This window comes from Carcharhinus amblyrhynchos, chromosome 7 (genome assembly GCF_965287045.1).
Source record: "Carcharhinus amblyrhynchos chromosome 7, sCarAmb.v2.hapA, whole genome shotgun sequence".
Classification (NCBI taxonomy): Eukaryota; Metazoa; Chordata; class Chondrichthyes; order Carcharhiniformes; family Carcharhinidae; genus Carcharhinus; species Carcharhinus amblyrhynchos.
In genome coordinates, this window is record NC_137330.1 from 9,370,989 (window position 1) to 9,388,971 (window position 17,983).

Consider the following 17,983-nt stretch of genomic DNA (forward strand, 5'->3'; position numbering starts at 1 on the left):
TAATTTCTGGAACTCAGTAGGACACTGTTAGCCATCTAAAAACTCCCATTTCGCCCTTGGTCAGAAGTTTGTTTAGAACAGTAAGATTAATCTGAGGAAGAGGAGGCAGAGTATAGAAGAAGGAAAACCTATCATGAATCAAGAAGAGTTAATGACCCAGCAAGTCTTCTCGGTCACATTGTTATAAGATTTGTGAATAAGGATACCTTAAGTACATAAGGATATCTAGATGAAGAAGCATCACCATCACCTAGTTCCTTTTCTGCCATCCTCGTAGTTGCATGTTACAATGATAATCTGATTCACTAATGTTCTTGGGGGAAGGATATTGCTTACTGTTCCCCGTCTGTTCTATGTGACTCCAGACCCACAATGTTGTGGTTGACAATTAATTGCCCTTTGAAATAGCCAAACAAGCTACTCAGTTGTATCAAAAATACAAATTAGGAGCAGAGGTAGTAGTTGGCCCTTCGAGTCTGCTCCAACATTCAATCTGATTGTTCAACTACACATTCCTGCCCACTCCTGATTACCTTTCACCCCCTCTCCTTGCTTATCAAGAATCTATCTAACTCTGCCTCAAAAATATTTGAAGACTTTGCTTCGACCACCTCTTGAGGAAAAGAAAACCCTTTGAGAGAAAAAAAAACATGTCTTAAATGGGTGACCCTTATTTTTAGTAACCCCTAGGTCTAGATTCTTCCACAAGATGAAACATCCTTTCCATATCCAATCTGTCAAGGCCCCTCAGAATCTTGTGTGTTGCAATCAAGTCACACTCTTACTATAAACCAGTCCAAAAAAATCAAATAAGAATAAAGTGGTCAGACCGTTTGACATTGATCTAGGCAGTGAAAATGACAAAAGTGTATCTAGTCCAGTTGACCCTGCTGTCCTCCCTACTAACATCTAGGGACTTGTGCCAAAATTGATAGAACAGTCCTGTGAATTGGTTTAACAATAGCCTGACCTGGTCATGCTCACTGAATCATACCTTACAACTAATGTCCCAGACTCCTCAATCACCATCCTTTGCTATGTCCTGTCCCACTGGTGGGACCGACCCAACAGAGGTGGCAAGACAGTGTTACACAGTCAGGAGAGTCCATTGATAATGGACCTCATTACAGTCTTACATCAGGTCAAACATTGGCAAAGAAACCTCAAGCTGATTCTCATCTACAGCCCTTCCTCAGCTCATAAATCAGTACTGCTCCATGTTGAACATTATTTGGAAGAAACACAGAAGGGTAGCGAGAGCTTACAGTAAGCTTTGGATGAGGAACTTCAATATCGAGATAGCACCACTACTGATGGAGCTGCCCGAGTCCTGAAGGAAAGATATGCTGCAACAGTTTGAGGGAACTAACAAGAAGGGGAAGTCTACTCGATCTTCTCCTTACCAATTTACTCTTGCAGGTGCATCTGTCCATCACAGTAGTGGTAGGGATGACCACTGCATAGTTCTTGTAAAGCTGAAGTCCTGTCTTCTTGCTGAAAATACACTCCCATTGTGCTAAATGACATGGATTCTGAACAGATCTGACAGCTCACACTGGGTATCCATGAGGTGCTGTAGGCAATTAACAGCAAAATTGAATTCATAATCTGTGACCTCCTGTCCCAACATATCCCTTGTTCTGCCTTGGGGTGGGAGTGGCTAGTGTTGCTGCCTTATAGCGCCAGGGACCAGGGTTTAATTCCTGGCTTGGGCCAAGTCTGCACATTTTCCCCTCGGGGGTTTTGTCTGGGTGCTCCAGTTTCCTCTCTCAGTCTGAAAGATGTGCTGGTTAGGTGCATTGGCCACACTAAATTTCTCTCTGTGTACCTGAACAGACGCCAGAGTGTGGTGACTAGGGGATTTTCACAGTAACTTCATTGTAGTGTTAATGTAAGCCTACTTCTGACACTAATACGTGAATAAACTTTAAATTTTAAACACTACTGTCAAAACAGCCTGCCAGTCCTGGTTCAATGAAGAGTGTACGAGAGTACGCTAAGAGCAATACCAGGCATAGATTAAAATGAGATGCCGACCTTGTGAAGCTATAACACAGGACTCAAGCGTACTAAACAGCAAAGAAGATGCACTAGGGCTAAAATGATCCCATAATAGGCAGATCAGATCCTGATTCATCTGGTTGCAAGTGGTGGGGACAATAAACAGGAGGGTCGAGGTGGTTTCATAAACACCTTCATCCCCAGTGGTGAGGGAGCCCAGGACATTATTGCAAAGGACAAGGCTGAAGCATTTGTGACAATCTTCAGCCAGAAGTGCTGAGTGCATGTTCCATCTCTACCTTCAGCTGGACTCCCCAGCATCACACTTGCTTGATTTCAGCCAATTCAATGCATTATATGTTATTGAGAAAAGGCACAAGGTACAACAGAGGCTTTGGACCTTGACAACATCCTGGCAGTAGTAATGAAGACTTGTGCTCTAGAACTAGTCACCCTTTAACCAAGTTATTCCATTACAGCTACAAACCTGGTGTCTACCCAACAATGTGGATATTTGCCCAGATAGGTCATGTCAACTAAAAGCTGGACAAATCCACTTCAGCTGATTACCACCTCTCGCTCTGCCCTCAATCATCAGCGAAATGCTGGAAGGTGTTATCAGTACTCAACAGTAACCTGTTCAGTGCCGTTCAGTTTGTGTTCTACCAGAACCTCCTGGCTTAGATCTCATTACAGTCTTGGTCCAAACTTGGGACTAAAAAGCTGAATTCTCGACTGACTGCCTTTGACATCAAGGCAGCATTTGACATAATGTGGTATTGAAGTTAATGGGAATCAGAAAGTAAATCCTACCCTGACTAGAGTCATATGTAGCATGAAGGAAGATGTTTGTGGTTTTTGGAGATCAGTCATATCGGTGCCAAGATATTGTGCCTGGACCCAATCATTTTCAGATGTTTCATCAATGATCTTCCCTCCTCCATAAGTGAGGATGTTCGCAAATGATTGCTCAGTACTACAAATGTCAACATACAGATGAGTATTTGATCCCATTCACAATTCCTCACATAATGAAACAACCTATGCCTCCATGCAGCAAGTCCTGGACAACATCCTGTCTTTGCTGATGAGTAAGATTTGTGCCAGGCAATGACCGTCTCCAACAAGAAAGAATTTGACTATTTCCCCTGGCATTTAGTGGCATTAGCATTGATGAACCCCCACCATTGACGTCCTGAGGATTACAATTAAGCAGAAACCTAACTTGACTAGTGTGTCTACAAAAGCAGATCAGAGCCTTGATAGTCTTCAGTGAGTGAATTGCTTCTTTTCTCCCCTAAGCCTTAATCCCATCTTCAAGCCGCAAGTCAGGAGTTTGATGGAATATTCCCCACTTACTTGAATGCAGTTCAAACAATACTCAGTTTCATCCAGGACAAGTCAGCCCTCTTGATCTGCACCTATCCGCCTTAAATATTCACAAACTCTACTATCTAGGACAGCAGGCGAATGAGAACCATCACTTGCAAATAGCTCTCCAAATCTCACCGTCTTGATTTGGAACCAAGATAAAAGCAAAATACTGCGGATGCTGTAATCTGAAATAAAGGCAGAAAATGTTGGAAAATCTCAGCAGGCCTGATAGCATCTGTGAAGAGAGAGTAGAGCCATGTTTCGAGCCTGGATGACCCTTTGTCAGAGCACGCACTGAGGAAGGGTTATTCAGGCTCAACATTGGCTTTATTCTCTCTTCACAGATGCTATCAGACCTGCCAAGATTTTCCAGCGTTTTCTGTTCTTGTTTCTGACTTGGAACCATACAGCTGTTCCTTCATTAGTGCTGAGTTATAAACCTGAAATTCCCTTCCCTAACAGCACTGTGGCTGTACCTGCACCACATGGACTGCAGTGGTTCATGAGGGCAATTCACCACCACATGTACACGGACAATAAATGCTGGTCTTGCCAGCAATGCCTACATGCCATGAACAAATTAAAAAAGGATCACAGAATGTTGACTAAACCTAGCGATCAGTCTATTAATTAACCAACAACAAATCCAGACACGAGGCAAAGAAAAGCCCAATGGTCAATTCACAATCACTTCTGCCAACAATATTCAGGACTGTATAAATGATTTCAATTTTTGTTTTCCTGTATGATCTGTAACAAAAGTGCAAACAACTTGCAAGAGTTATTGAAGGAGAATACTGAATTGTGATATTGGAAGTACTTTTTGCTTTTATATGAAATTGTCTTTTCAAACTGATTGTCTAGAGCATAGAACACTACAGCACAAACAGGCCCTACAGCCCACGAGTTGCACCGATCACATCAACACCTACCAATCTATAGACCTATCTATAACCCCCAATCCCATTAAATCCCATATACTCATCCAGAAGTCTTTTAAAAGACCCCAGCGAGTTCGCCTCCACCACCACTGACGGCAGCCGATTCCATTCACTCACCACCCTCTGAGTGAAAAACTTACCCCTAACATCACTTCTGTACTTGCCTCCCCGCACCTTCAATCTGTGTCCTCTCGTAGCGACCATTTCAACCCGGGGAAATAGCCTCTGAGAATCCACCCTATCTATTCCTCTCAACATTTTATAAACTTGTATCAGGTCGCCTCTCAACCTTCGTCTCTCCAGGGAAAAGAGTCCCAGCTCCCTCAACCTAACCTCATAAGGCATGCCTCCCAGTCCAGGCAACATCCTTGTAAATCTCCTCTGTACCCTTTCAATAGCTTCTACGTCCTTCCTATAGTGAGGTGACCAGAACTGCGCACAGTACTCCAAATGAGGCCTGACAAGGGTCTTATAAAGTTGCAGCATTACCTCCCGATTCCTAAACTCAATCCCTCGATTAATGAAGGCCAGTACACCATACGCCTTCTTGACCACATCCTCCACCTGCGAGGCCGATTTAAGAGTCCTGTGGACCCGGACCCCAAGATCCTTCTGCTCTTCAACACTACTAAGACTCCTGCCCTTGATAGTGTACTCATTCATCCCATTGGTTCTGCCAAAATGGACGACTACACATTTATCCGCGTTGAAGCCCATCTGCCACTTCTCCACCCAGTCCTGCATCCTATTTATGTCCTGCTGCAACTTTTGACATCCTTCCAGACCATCCACAACACCACCGACCTTCGTGTCATCAGCGAACTTACCCATCCCTCCACTTCCTCATCTAGGTCATTTATGAAAATGACAAACAGCAAGGGTCCTAGAACAGATCCCTGGAGCACTCCACTGGTGACTGACCTCCATGCCGAAAAAGACCCATCCACAACCACTCTCTGCCTTCTGCAGGCAAGCCAGTTCTGGATCCACAAGGCCAAAGGCCCTTGGATCCCATGCCCTCTCACCTTCTCAAGAAGTCTTGCATGGGGGACCTTATCAAACGCCTTGCTGAAGTCCATGTATACCACGTCCACTGCACTTCCTTCGTCAATGTGTTCAGTCACATTTTCGAAGAACTCAACTAGGCTCGTAAGGCACGACCTGCCCTTGACAAAACCATGCTATTTCTGATCATGTCAAACCTCTCCAAATGCTCGTAAATCTTGTCCCTCAGAAGCCTCTCCATCAGCTTACCAACCACTGAGGTCAGACTCACCGGTTGGTAATTTCCCGGGCTATCTCTGTTCCCTTTCTTGAAAATAGGAACTACATCGCAATCCTCCAATCTTCCAGAACCTCTCCCGTCTCCATTGACGACGCAATGATCATTGCCAGGGGCTCTGCAATCACTTCCCTCGCCTCCCACAGTATCCTGGGGTACATCCCATCTGGTCCCGGCGACTTATCTATCTTGATAGAATTCAAAAGTTCTAATACATCCTCCTCCTTAATATCCACATACTCAATCTTTTCCATCTGCTGCAAATCTGTAGCAAAATCTTCCAGATCAGTTTCCACTGTGAATACTGAGGCAAAGTACTCATTAAGCACCTCTGCCATTTCTTCTGGTTCCACACAGACCTTTCCCCCTTCACCTTTTATAGGTCCTATCCCTTCTCTTCTCATCCTTTTACTTTTCACATATTTATAGAAGGCCTTGGGATTCTCCTTAATCTTACCCGCCAAGGTCTTCTCATGACCCCTTCTGGCTCTCCTAATTTCTAGTGCAGCACTCCAGGAATGCTGCACTGTTGGAGATTCCACCTTTCAGATGAAATGGTAAACTGAGGTTTGATCCGTTCTTTTGGATGGACGGTAAAGATCCGATGAGCATTATTTGAAGATGATTGGGGGAATTGCCCTGAACCAACATCACTGAAGCAGGTTACTTGATGATTATCACATTGCTGTTTAGAGGGAGCTTGCAGTGTTCAACTTGGCCGCCTTACATTATTTCTTACATTATAATGTATCTGCACTTTAAAACTGCTTCACTGTCTGTCAAGAACTTTGGACTTCCTGAGGCTCTGAAAGATGCTATAAATATGTAATTTTCTTTTTTTGCACAGCATTCAGAGCAGATTAGAACTGAAAAAGAAACTGGCCTGTAAACCATTTAAGTGGTACCTGGAAAATGTTTACCCTGAGCTAAGGTAGGTTACATATCCAGTACTGATTCACCAGTGCTGAAATTCTATGAGTCCCTATTGTGCGGAGGGTGTGGAGAGTCTGCAGAAGGATCTAGATAGGCTGGGCGAATGGGCCAGGAAATGGCAAATGGAATTTAATGTTGGCAAGTGCGAGGTGGTCCACTTTGGTAGGAATAATGGTAGGAAGGACTATTACTTACATGGCGAAAAACTGCAGCAGGCGACGGTGCAGAGGGACCTCGGGGTCCTTGTGCATGAGTCGCAAAAACCCAGCTTGCAGGTGCAGCAGGTGGTCAGGAAGGCGAATGGGATGCTGGCCTTCATAGCGAGGGGGATTGAATATATAAGTAGGGAGGTCTTGCTGCAGCTGTATAGGGCATTGGTGAGGCCGCAGCTGGAGTACTGTGTGCAGTTTTGGTCGCCGTACTTACGCAAGGATATTTTGGCCTTGGAGGGAGTGCAGAGGAGGTTTACTAGGCTGATACCGGAGTTGAGGGGGTTGAGCTATGAGGAGAGGCTGAATAAACTAGGCTTGTACTCGTTAGAGTTTAGAAGAATGAGGGGAGATCTCATTGAGACGTATAAGATGATGAATGGGATGGATAGGATAGAGGTGGAGAGGCTCTTCCCGCTCAGAAAGGACAGTAGGACTAGGGGGCACAGCCTCAAGATAAAGGGGGGGCGGTTTAGAACAGAGTTGAGGAGGAACTTCTTCACTCAAAGGGTGGTGAATCTCTGGAATTCTCTGCCCGTTGAAGTGGTGGAGGCTACCTCGCTAAATATTTTTAAGACGCGGGTTGATGGGTTTTTGATAAGCAAGGGGATTAAGGGTTATGGGGAGAGGGCGGGAATGTGGAACTGAGACACGACAGATCAGCCATGATCTTATTGAATGGCGGGGCAGGCTCGAAGGGCTGGATGGCCTACTCCTGCTCCTATTTCTTATGTTCTTATGTTGCCATATTTTTGTATGGTAAAGAGCTCTGAATAAGTTTCAAGTTTTTAACCTGCACGGTTCTCAGATATTTCTTCTCCCAACACTTAAAACTGAATGAAAACGTCATTTTACAGAGCAGGTTTTCTGACAGAGGTCTTGTACAACTCTCCAGAGACTTTCAAAGTAGCAGACAAACTTTTACTCTTTTACAATAGATTTATTTGTGCATGGTGGCACAGTGGTTAGCATGGCTGCCTCACAGCACCAGGAACCCAGGTTTGATTCCCAGTTTGGGTCACTGTCTATGTGGAGTCTGCACATTCTCCCATTGTCTGCGTGGGTTTCCTCTGGGTGCTCTGTTTTCTCCCACAGTCCAAAGATGTACGGGTTAGGTTGATTGGCTTTGCTAAATTGTCCCTAGTGTCAGAAGGATTAGCAGGGCAAATGTGTGGGGTTATGGGAATAGGGCCTGGGTAGGATTGTGGTCAGTGCAGACTTGATGGGCCGAATGGCCTCCTGCACTGTAGGGATTCTATGATCCATTGGAGTTTGGAAAATTGAGAGATGATCTTATTGAAACATTTAAGATTTTGAGGGAACTTGACAGGATGGATGTTCCCACTCGTGGGAGACTCTAGCACTAGGGACATCATTTAGGAATAAGGCGTTTACCACTTAAGATGGAAATGAAAAGTATTTTTTTCTGAGTTTTTGGAACTTTCTTTCTCAGTGAGTGGTGGGGGCAGAGTCAGTAAACATTTTTCAGGCGGAGGGAGGTGGATTCTTGATGAACGAGAGAGTGTGAATGTGGAATTGAGGCATTAGCCATGATCTTATCAAATGGCAGAGCAGATTCGAGGGGCTGAATGAAGCCAGGAGTAGGCCATTTGTATGTTCAGAGAGGTGGGTGCTATTTTGTTTATAACTGCAGTCCCCACCAGGTGTTATTGTGGACATGATTTTCCCACTATGCGCGACGGCTGGTGGTATCAGGTGCCGCTCTTGTAGAACTCCATTACGAAACAGTCTGTTATAGGTCATTGATGAATAAAATAATAGTGCATGCAGTGCAACAAGCTTTCTTTGTACTACGGACAGCACTTAGTACAAACTGTAAACTCTCACTATTTATTTAGAAGGAATTCAAAGAGTTCAGGTACACAAAAAAAAGATTGTATTTGTTTGTTCCTGAATTCAGTGAACCTGAACATGGTGTAACCCAGTGAATAAACACAGCTGGTTCTGCTGCAACATTTAAGAAGCTATAACCCACAACTTCAAATAAAATTAATGAGAAAGTTCACTTTTTGGCTGATAGAAGCAACTGCTTAATTTAAGTGTTGGCTACTGTAATAATAGAGAGTTGCTAACATTCAAACCCTTCCCTGTTCCCAACAACACATTTAAGTTGGAGATTCTTGATGGCGAAGTATACAGAACAGGGTGGCACAGTGGGTTTGATCCCTGACTTGGATTACTGTCTATATGGAATCTGTACATTCTCCCCGTGTCTGTGTGGGTTTTCTCCAGGTGCTCCAGTTTCCTCCTACAGTCCAAAAGACGTGCTGGTTAGGTGCATTGACGACGCTAAATTCTCCCTCAGTGGACCTGAGCAGGCGCCGGAATGCGGCGACTAACGGATTTTCACAGTAACTTTGTTGCAGTGTTAATATAAGCATACTTGTGACAAATAAATAAACTTTACTTAGCTTTATTAATATACAGATCAGTCATCTACTCTAAGAAACAAAGAAATTGGTGGCGTAGTGGAATTGTTACTGGACTTAATATCCAGAGACCCAGGGTAATGGTCTGAGGACCTGGGTTTGAATCCCACCATGGCAGATGGTGAAATTTGAATTCAAAAATCTGAAATTAAAAGTCTAATGATAGCCATGTCAGTTGTCATAAAAGCTCATCTAAAATAACGTTAAAGTTTATTTATTAGTCACAAATAGGGTTACATTAATACTGCAATGAAGTTACTGTCCTTTAAGGAAAGAAATGTACCTGGTCTGGCCTACATGTGACTTTAGGCCCACAGCAATGTGGTTGACTCTAACTATTCTCAAGGCTGGGCAGTAAATGCTGTCCAGTCAGCAAAGCCCACATCCCATAAACAGATATTTTAAAAATCACCAAGATGTCCACTGTCCAACACACGACTTTCCAGGAAGCCCAGCAAAAATTAGTCACTGTGCCTGGCACTGGTAGGGTAGAAATTGAGCTTCACTGTTTGACAATTAGTATGTTAGGAAGATGTGAAAAAATCCAGGTTTTGGGTGCTATCTACTGTGCAGACAGAAGCTTGACAATAAATAGTCACACCAGCCTGTCTGGCCAGGACAAATGACATCAAAGCGCGTTGGGATATGCTACAGTCATGAAAAGCACTTTGTGAATGCAAGTTCTTTCTTTCCTGTGTTTAGTTCAGTCTTGTTTTGCTCTTGTTTGTTTAACCTTTCAAGTTCAACTGATTCATGTGCCTTAATAATAATTGTTTGTCCTTCCCGCTTGTAGGGTCCCTGATCACCAAGATATCGCGTTTGGAGCATTACAGCAAGGTTCCAATTGCCTGGACACACTGGGCCATTTTGCGGATGGTGTTGTAGGTGTCTATGAATGTCACAATGCTGGAGGAAATCAGGTGTGTAGTGTTTGTCATTATTCCTGTATGATTATGATGTAATATTTACTTCGAAATGTAATGGATCTCATTCTTCCTTCGCTTGGCAGTAGTCTTTACCTGAGGGCTTCCTTAACCTATGTTTATTGCTCATTTCTGAGGATTGAAGTCATGTATAGGCCCAGACCAGGCAAGGGTGCTGTGTTCCTCTTGCCTGAAGGACATGAGTTAAACCTGCCTAATTTAGACCGTACAACATACTTCACAGTCACTTTTTCTCAGCCCACAAATCATCAGACATAATGAATTTAGTTTCCTGGCTTGCTATGGATGAGCCTTTATATAGACTGCCTTTGAGTTACAAGTTCACTGTTGTATGGAGTGGGGTTAGCATGTTGGGGGAATGGTATATAACAGTCTTGCCTGTAACATCTGTCTGATTTTCACTTTTGTCTTTCTGGGTTTTATTTGGTCAGGAATGGGCACTCACAAAAGGCAAGTCGGTGAAACACATGGATTTGTGCCTTACTGTGGTGGACCGGGTTGCTGGTTCTCTTATAAAGTTACAAGGCTGCAGAGACAATGACAGCAGACAGGTAGGTAACAGATGTTGTAACAGCAGGTTGCTTATTGGATAATCCTTAGCATTTTAATCAGAGTTTTGTAAAAGTTAGGAACAGTGTTATTGTTTCACATATGATTAAGACTTCATACCCAACAATATATGCAGTTCTATTCCTAGAAACTCGAATGTATTCCACACACCATGTGCATGTACAATTTCTATCCGCCTCAAAGCTAACTGAAGTTAATGCTGAGTGATGCTTTGTTACCCCTATACAGATGTTAGCAAACATTATCTAATTCTTGCTATGCCTTAATGTTATCCCCTACTCCAAAGTTTTTTTTATTCCAAAGTAAAGATATACCTGTATTCCTACAGTGCTGTATACTTTTGTAAAAATATAACAGTGGTTCCCAACATTGCTGTAAGGGCCAAGTGAGAAATCCAAAGTATTTTGTTAATTTAGCCTTGACCCTAACTTTTGATTTTGGCATTAGGGTGAGCATAAGTTGTTTCACTCCAGGTATGATTCAAGTGACCCGCTAGGAAACTTTTATCTAAACAAACTTTAGTTAAGAACACAGAATATAACAAAAATAATTAGCATAATTTTTACCAATTGAAATACATAATTCATGACAAAATATAATTCTTAACAGCTAGCTATTCCTCTAATCAAGGGGAATTTAGCAGTGTTCCCTCACAGACATGAATCCCTTCTTTAAAACCAGTTAGCATAGAAACCAAAGCTACTTATACAGGTACTAGATTTCTAGCTTTTGACACTTCTGGAGAGTGATCCACACAGACACTTGTCTTCTAATTCTCATGTAGCAACTTCCAGAGAAAACTCCACCCGTAAACAATAGAATCTCTGCGAAAAAGGCTTATTTCTCGGCAGATTCCATCTCAAGACCTCAGTGAGGGGGAAAAGAGAGGCATTTCTTCTCCCAAAAAGCAGATTAAGTTTGAGTTCTCTGTGTAAGCCCAACTATATCCATATGACCGTACCTGTCGATTAACGCTAATCAGACCCCACTCTGAAATATCCCATGGGGGTAAACACAAAACAGAACTCTGCATTAGTTCAGATTAAAACAAATAGTGCATCAATTAAAATGAATTATGTTGCTGCAGGAACAGTTTAATGCTGCTGGATCCAGAATGTCTCCAATAATAAAAATGCTATAACAGATCCTGCTCAAAAACATGACAAATACCTTTTTCAAAGGCACAGTACTGTCACACTAGTATGCAGCAAAGACAACCTCCCAAGTGTGCCATGACGAAAGATTCAAAATGATTAAAAACTCATTTAATTAAACTAAAATTAACCTTCATCTTCAGCTGTTTTTGGCAGCTGCAAGACCTGATGAACTTCAGGACCCCCATTTAAAAGTTTAAGATGAGAGGGGAGAGATACAAAAGAGTCCAGAGGGGTGGTCTTTTCACATAGAGGGTGGTGAGTGTCTGGAACAAGTTGCCAGAGGTAGTAGTAGAGGTGGGTATAATTTTGTCTTTTAAAAAGCAATTGGACAGATACATGGGAACGATGGGTATAGAGGGATGTGGCCAAATGTGGGCAATTGAGATTAGCTTAGGGGTTTGAAAAAAAGGGTGGCATGCACAAGTTGGGCCGCAGGACTGTTTCCATGCTGTAAACCTCTATGACTCTGTGACTCTAGGACATGCAGAGGCTGGGAAAGGGCCAAGTGTGCGTGGTTTTGACGTTTTTTGTTGGTCAGGCCCATACGCATGACCAACAGAACTTGGAGCTGAAGACAAAGGCCCCCATGCGCCCACATAAAAAGCTAAAGCTCCAAATGGGTGCAGAAACCCTGTTTTACATTTATATTGTATTGTTGACATTGTTCTAAGTCCCTGGCTCAGGTTTTGCGCTTGCTGGAACTGAAGCTATCAGCACTCAGTGTTATTACGGTGGAATCAGTACCCAGATACGCACAATAAACCACAGAAACCCGTATTTCCTGATTCTCTCTGGATTTTCTGCCTTGTTGTTCTCTCCGACATCAAACACAGCTGAAAATCACCCAAAAAAAATTTAGCTGGGCAGCATTCAGGAAAAATAGGTGTACCTCAAAATCTTTTTATAGTCTAGAGGTCTGCCATGAGATATATAAGGTTGGCAATCACTGGAGTAGAATATTGCAAGGACAAACCTTGTTTTGTTTTTAAATTTTACTCCATTCTTAAAATTACAAAGCCAGTGTGCAGAGTGGACAGGGCAAGACCTTAATCCATCTCCTTGCTTGCTCCAAAAACCAAATTCCAATTGAATCCAATTCACGGTCCCCACAAAAAAGAGAAACATAATCCAAGAAAAGGCATTGCACCCCATCTGACACTTGATCTTAGCCAAAAGTCTTGTTACGCAGAGTGGTGAGAATATGGAAGCGGCTACCACAATGAGTAGCTGAGATGAATAGCGCAGATGCATTTAATAGAAAGCTGGATAAGCATGTGGAGAATGTGGAGCCTAAATGCCAATGCAGACCTGTTGGCTAAAGGACCAGCTTCACTGGTGTAAATAATTTGTAATTTTGAGCTGATTTTATAATGCATTTGGCACACTAACCTCCCCCGGTGATATTCTTTACAGAAATGGGAACAAATTGAGAACAACTCGAAACTAAGACACGTTGGCAGCAATCTGTGTCTGGACAGTCGAAACGCCAGGAGTGGCGGGCTCACTGTAGAAGTCTGCAATCCATCCCTTTCACAGCAGTGGAAATTCACACTTAATTTACAGCAGTAATACATCTGGACCATTACATTTGGAACTTTCAATGTGGACTATATTTAAATTGGTAAATCAAGTTTGCATTCAACCATATACCTCGATCTTTGAAAGAGTTCCACATGACATCTTTTTTTTTAATTAATGTATCAAGTTTCTAAACTTGTTGGTTTCAGTACTCTGTACTTATATATCTTTCTTTTCATTTAGCAAAGTCCCATCTCCCTCCCTTCTGATCTTAAATACACACACTTCCATTCACAACAAGAACCATTTCAGTCCTTCTGTTGTGGACGTTTCCCAGATTGGATTTTTGTTTTATAGGAAATGCACTGCACTGATAATGAAGGCTGCTTACGAGCACAAAACATCTGCGTCTCTAAAGAAGATGGTGTCCGGCTCTGTAGTGTTTCAGAAATCACGTTATTTAGTCTTTTTGTGATTAATTTTTGTATCGACTGTTGTCCAAATGCGAAGCTACTGTTTTTTTTTCTGTAGTTCAATTTTCACTGCAGGGTGTGCAAACTCCTTAACTGTAATTCAGCGTATGATTAATTTTGTAAGCCGTGAAGAATTAATCGAACAAAACGAGAATGATGTAGGGAAATGAAACAATATCCAAAAGAAAACAGAGCCACATGCTGTAGTTGTAACTCAGTATGTCTTTGTTATGCTCAGCTAAACCTCAGCACTTCTTAATCCTTTCTGTGCTTGGGGTAGATGGGGGGTGTAACCCTGAAATTGCAAGGCACAAACACACATTGCTAATTGTTATTTAATGGATCAAAGACAATTCAGAAGTATTTTATATTTATTATGTAAGTAGCTGTGTTAAGTGACTGTAATTCACCAACATCATTCCTTTTGTTTGTGATTCCAGCCTGCACTTACTGTAAAACCATCCAACAATTCACCTGGTAGCTTATTTTGCGTTGACATTTTCAAAGTGGTGTCTAACAGTTGCCTTGCCTATCCCAGGACAAGTAACAACAAAGTCAAATTTCTAGGTGATCACAAGCGCACCTTCAGCAATGACAGTACTTTTTTCATTTTATTTATGCTTGTCATTTGAAGACTTAAAAGGAATTTTTATAAAATGATCGCTTAGTGAACTGAAAGCAGTAGGCAACTTAAAGGTTTGTGTGCCGCTGCTTCCCAAGATCACTTTTGGTAGCAAGTATGTCTTTTAGTATCAGTCTTCTGTAAAGCCTTATTCCATTTATATTTATTTAGTTTATCAAATTGATGACTGTCTTGTCAGGTGACACTGTTTTCAGATTTAGTGACCACAATGCAATAAAAGTGTCTGGCACAGTCAGAATATCAAAGGATGATTAAAATAAGAAACGTCTCGCTGCCTGTCTTCCCCAGACCCCCCCCATGTCTCTTTTATCTCTTGCTTGCCCCTCTCCAGCTATATCTCGTCACTTCCTTGCTCTGTCTCATTTCAATCTCTGCTTCATTCAATCTTCCATGTCTTTGTTGTTTATGTGAAAGGGCAGACAATGTTTTTATTACCAGCTTTAAAAGCAGAAACTTACACCGTGAAACTTCCAAGTTCATTCTTGGAACGATAGATTTTACTGCTGCTGAACGTGGGGTTTGATGGTATTTTTCAAATAAAATGTTTACATGCCACAGTGTGCCAAAGTTCATTCTGTAGAAGAGCTTCATCCTTTTCATTTATAATTTTTAATAATCTTGGAATTTTAAATACTGAAAGTATTTCCTCCTAACAAAGAGAAAAAAAAATCCCATTATTAAAAGCCTTTGCTATTCGCAAAATGCGAAGGGGATCAGTGGAAGGATGGAGAACTCTCCAATTCCAGTGCTTTAGGTTGTCTCCAGAAGACATTGGACTTGCTTTTGTTTTGAAGTGACTTGTAACTGTATTGATTTTTTTTCTGTAAAATACTGTAATTTCTTTTCTTAATGCCCAATTCGAGTGACTTTTGTAAAGAGTAACGTTAGTGTTGTGCGCAATGATGTCACTATGGAGTGTTCGAAAATGACAACAGTGCCATCAGCTCATAGAATGACTCTTCCTGCATTTTTCTCACTAATCTACAAAGCATGATCTTGCTCATACTTTTTATAGATGTGATGGAAAGCATCTTTGAAAATGAATTAACTTTAATAAACTTTATACCTTTAAATTCCATTTTCTCATATTTTTGTAAATTATATTAACATAGTTAAATGTTGAGAGAGAAATAACTTGCATTTCTGATGCTTTGAGACATCCCAAGGTTGTGAAAGACATTGCATTTCAACCTGGACATTGTTTTAATGTAGGAAATGCAGCAGCCAATTTGCACATGGATAGGTTCTATAAATGGTAATGGAATGATTAGATAATGTTTGATGTTGGTTGAGGGATGAGTGCTGACCAGGACAATGGGGAGAATTCACTGGAGGCTGCCATTCAGCCCATCAAGTCTGCACTGACCACAACCCATCCAGGCCCTATCTCTCTAACCCCACATATTTACGCTAGCTAGTCCCCGTGTCTATGGGACAATTTAGCATAGAATTTATCACGGCCAATGCATGTAACCAGCATCTTTGGACTGTGGGAGGAAAACGTGCAGACTCCACCCACTCACCCGAGGCTGGAATTGAACCCTGGTGCTGTGCAGCAGCAGTGCAATGTGATACCCCCTATTCTTCAGATAATCTCATAGCATGTTTTGTGGCTACTGATGAGGGATGTTTGTTTGTTTGTCATCCAAAAGTTGACAGTGCATTACTCCCTTGGTATTGTATGAGCAAACACTGAACCTATGGGTTCAGTACCCCAAGTCACCTGAGGGTGTACTGGAAACTTACAGTACATTGCTCAATTGAAAGATTTTGAAGGGGAGGGGGATGTACTGTGGTTTTAGTGCTAAATTTTTTATGGCAGTAACCATCATAATTCCAATGCCAGTATTTGCCATTTATCCTGACCCCTTGGAAGAAATGTGGGAAAAGTTTTTTTAAACATTGGAATAAATATTGCTTTTAGTTCACCTAATATCCCATCCATTATCTTAACCATTCACACCCTCTAACACAAGTGCATTATGGCTGCTGTATGTACCAGCTACAAGCTGCACTACACCAACTCACCAAGACTTGGGCAGTGTCTCCCAAACCCCAGTTCCTAACAGAACAAGGCTAGTAAGCACAGGGTAGCACAACCACCTGCAGTTGTGTGGCAGATGGGAAACATTGCTTGCTCTTTCATTGTTACTAGTTAAAAATCTTGGAGCTCCCTGGCATTTGGTGCACCCTCACCTCACAGCCTGCAGCAGCAGCTCACCATCCCCATGAACATTATTTTAAAATCATGAGTCAGACCTGAATAGCCTTCACACTGGGCTGAATTATATTACTGATTTTTTTTCCCCAGGTGCTTGTGCATTCAAGACTTGAAAAATTGTAATTTTTCTGGAACTTTTGCCCATTACAAGTAAACTATTCATGAAATGAGGGGACCTAAAAAAAATGACAAATTTTCCCATTCCACCGGCCACAGGAATCAGGTAGTAGACTGGGGCGGGGCAGGGGGGTGGTCACAGGGAGCTGGAGGCACATGGGAAAAGACTTTGGAAAAGGGAAAAGTCTATTGACCTCAGGCTGGTATCAGGACAAGTGCAGCCAGAAAATCCTACCCATTATGTCACTGCTTGACAAGATATACCTTTAGCAAAATGCATCGACAGGAAAAGCAAGGACAGGCCTGGTGCTCCAGATGTCAACTGATGTCATTAAAAACCAAAGAAAGAAGTCTCACACCAGGTTAAAGTCCAACAGGTTTATTTGGTAGCAAATGCCACTAGCTTTCAGGGCTCTGCCCCTTCGTCTGGTGGCTGAGAGTTCTGATCAGAGTGCGAGTCTTTATCTGCAATTTAAGACTTTGATTAGCTGTAATGTGAGTGGAGATAGCATTAAGCATAGGTTAAAGAGATGTATATGGTCTCCAGACAGGAAAGTTAGTGAGAGGTTGCAAGCTCAGGCAAGTCATGGGGGTTATAAATAGTGTGACATGAACCCAAGATACCGATTGAGGCCATCCTCGTGTGTGGAACTTGGCTACATCCTGCTTGGCACACTTGAGGACAGCCTCAACCAGGATCTTGGGTTCACGTCACACTATTTGTAACCCCCCATGACTTGCCTGGGCTTGCAATATCTCAGTTACTGTCCTGTCTGGAGACAATACACATCTCTTTAACCTATGCTTAATGCTATCTCCACTCACATTATCTGCAACTTTAAGACTTGATTAGTTGTAAAGACTCGCGTTTTAATCAGTATTCTGTAAACTGAATGAGTGTCTTTATATCCCCTGTTTGCGATCAGAACTCCTCACTCACTTGATGAAGGGGCAAAGCCCCGAAATCTAGTGGCATTTGCTACCAAATAAACCTTTGGACTTTAACCTGTTGTTGTGAGACTTCTTACTGCGTTTATTCCAGTACAATGCCAGCATCTCCACATCACTAAAAACGAAAGACATGTATTCCTAGCAAAAAAAAATGAGCAAACCCCGATACAGCTACTTCAATGATGTGCTTTGACTATAT

General features: G+C 42.2%; 1 protein-coding gene across 1 annotated transcript in view; it reads left to right on the forward strand.

The window, feature by feature from the left end:
* Positions 1-15,571, forward strand: part of galnt2 (UDP-N-acetyl-alpha-D-galactosamine:polypeptide N-acetylgalactosaminyltransferase 2) — an 88,298-nt gene extending 72,727 nt beyond the window's left edge. The window contains exons 13-16 of the mRNA XM_080191921.1: positions 6,446-6,529; positions 9,984-10,110; positions 10,566-10,685; positions 13,275-15,571. Coding sequence (XP_080048047.1) covers positions 6,446-6,529; positions 9,984-10,110; positions 10,566-10,685; positions 13,275-13,430 — 487 coding nt within the window. The 3' untranslated portion in view covers positions 13,431-15,571. The remainder of the gene's footprint in view (positions 1-6,445; positions 6,530-9,983; positions 10,111-10,565; positions 10,686-13,274) is intronic.
* The last annotated feature ends 2,412 nt before the right edge of the window (positions 15,572-17,983 follow it).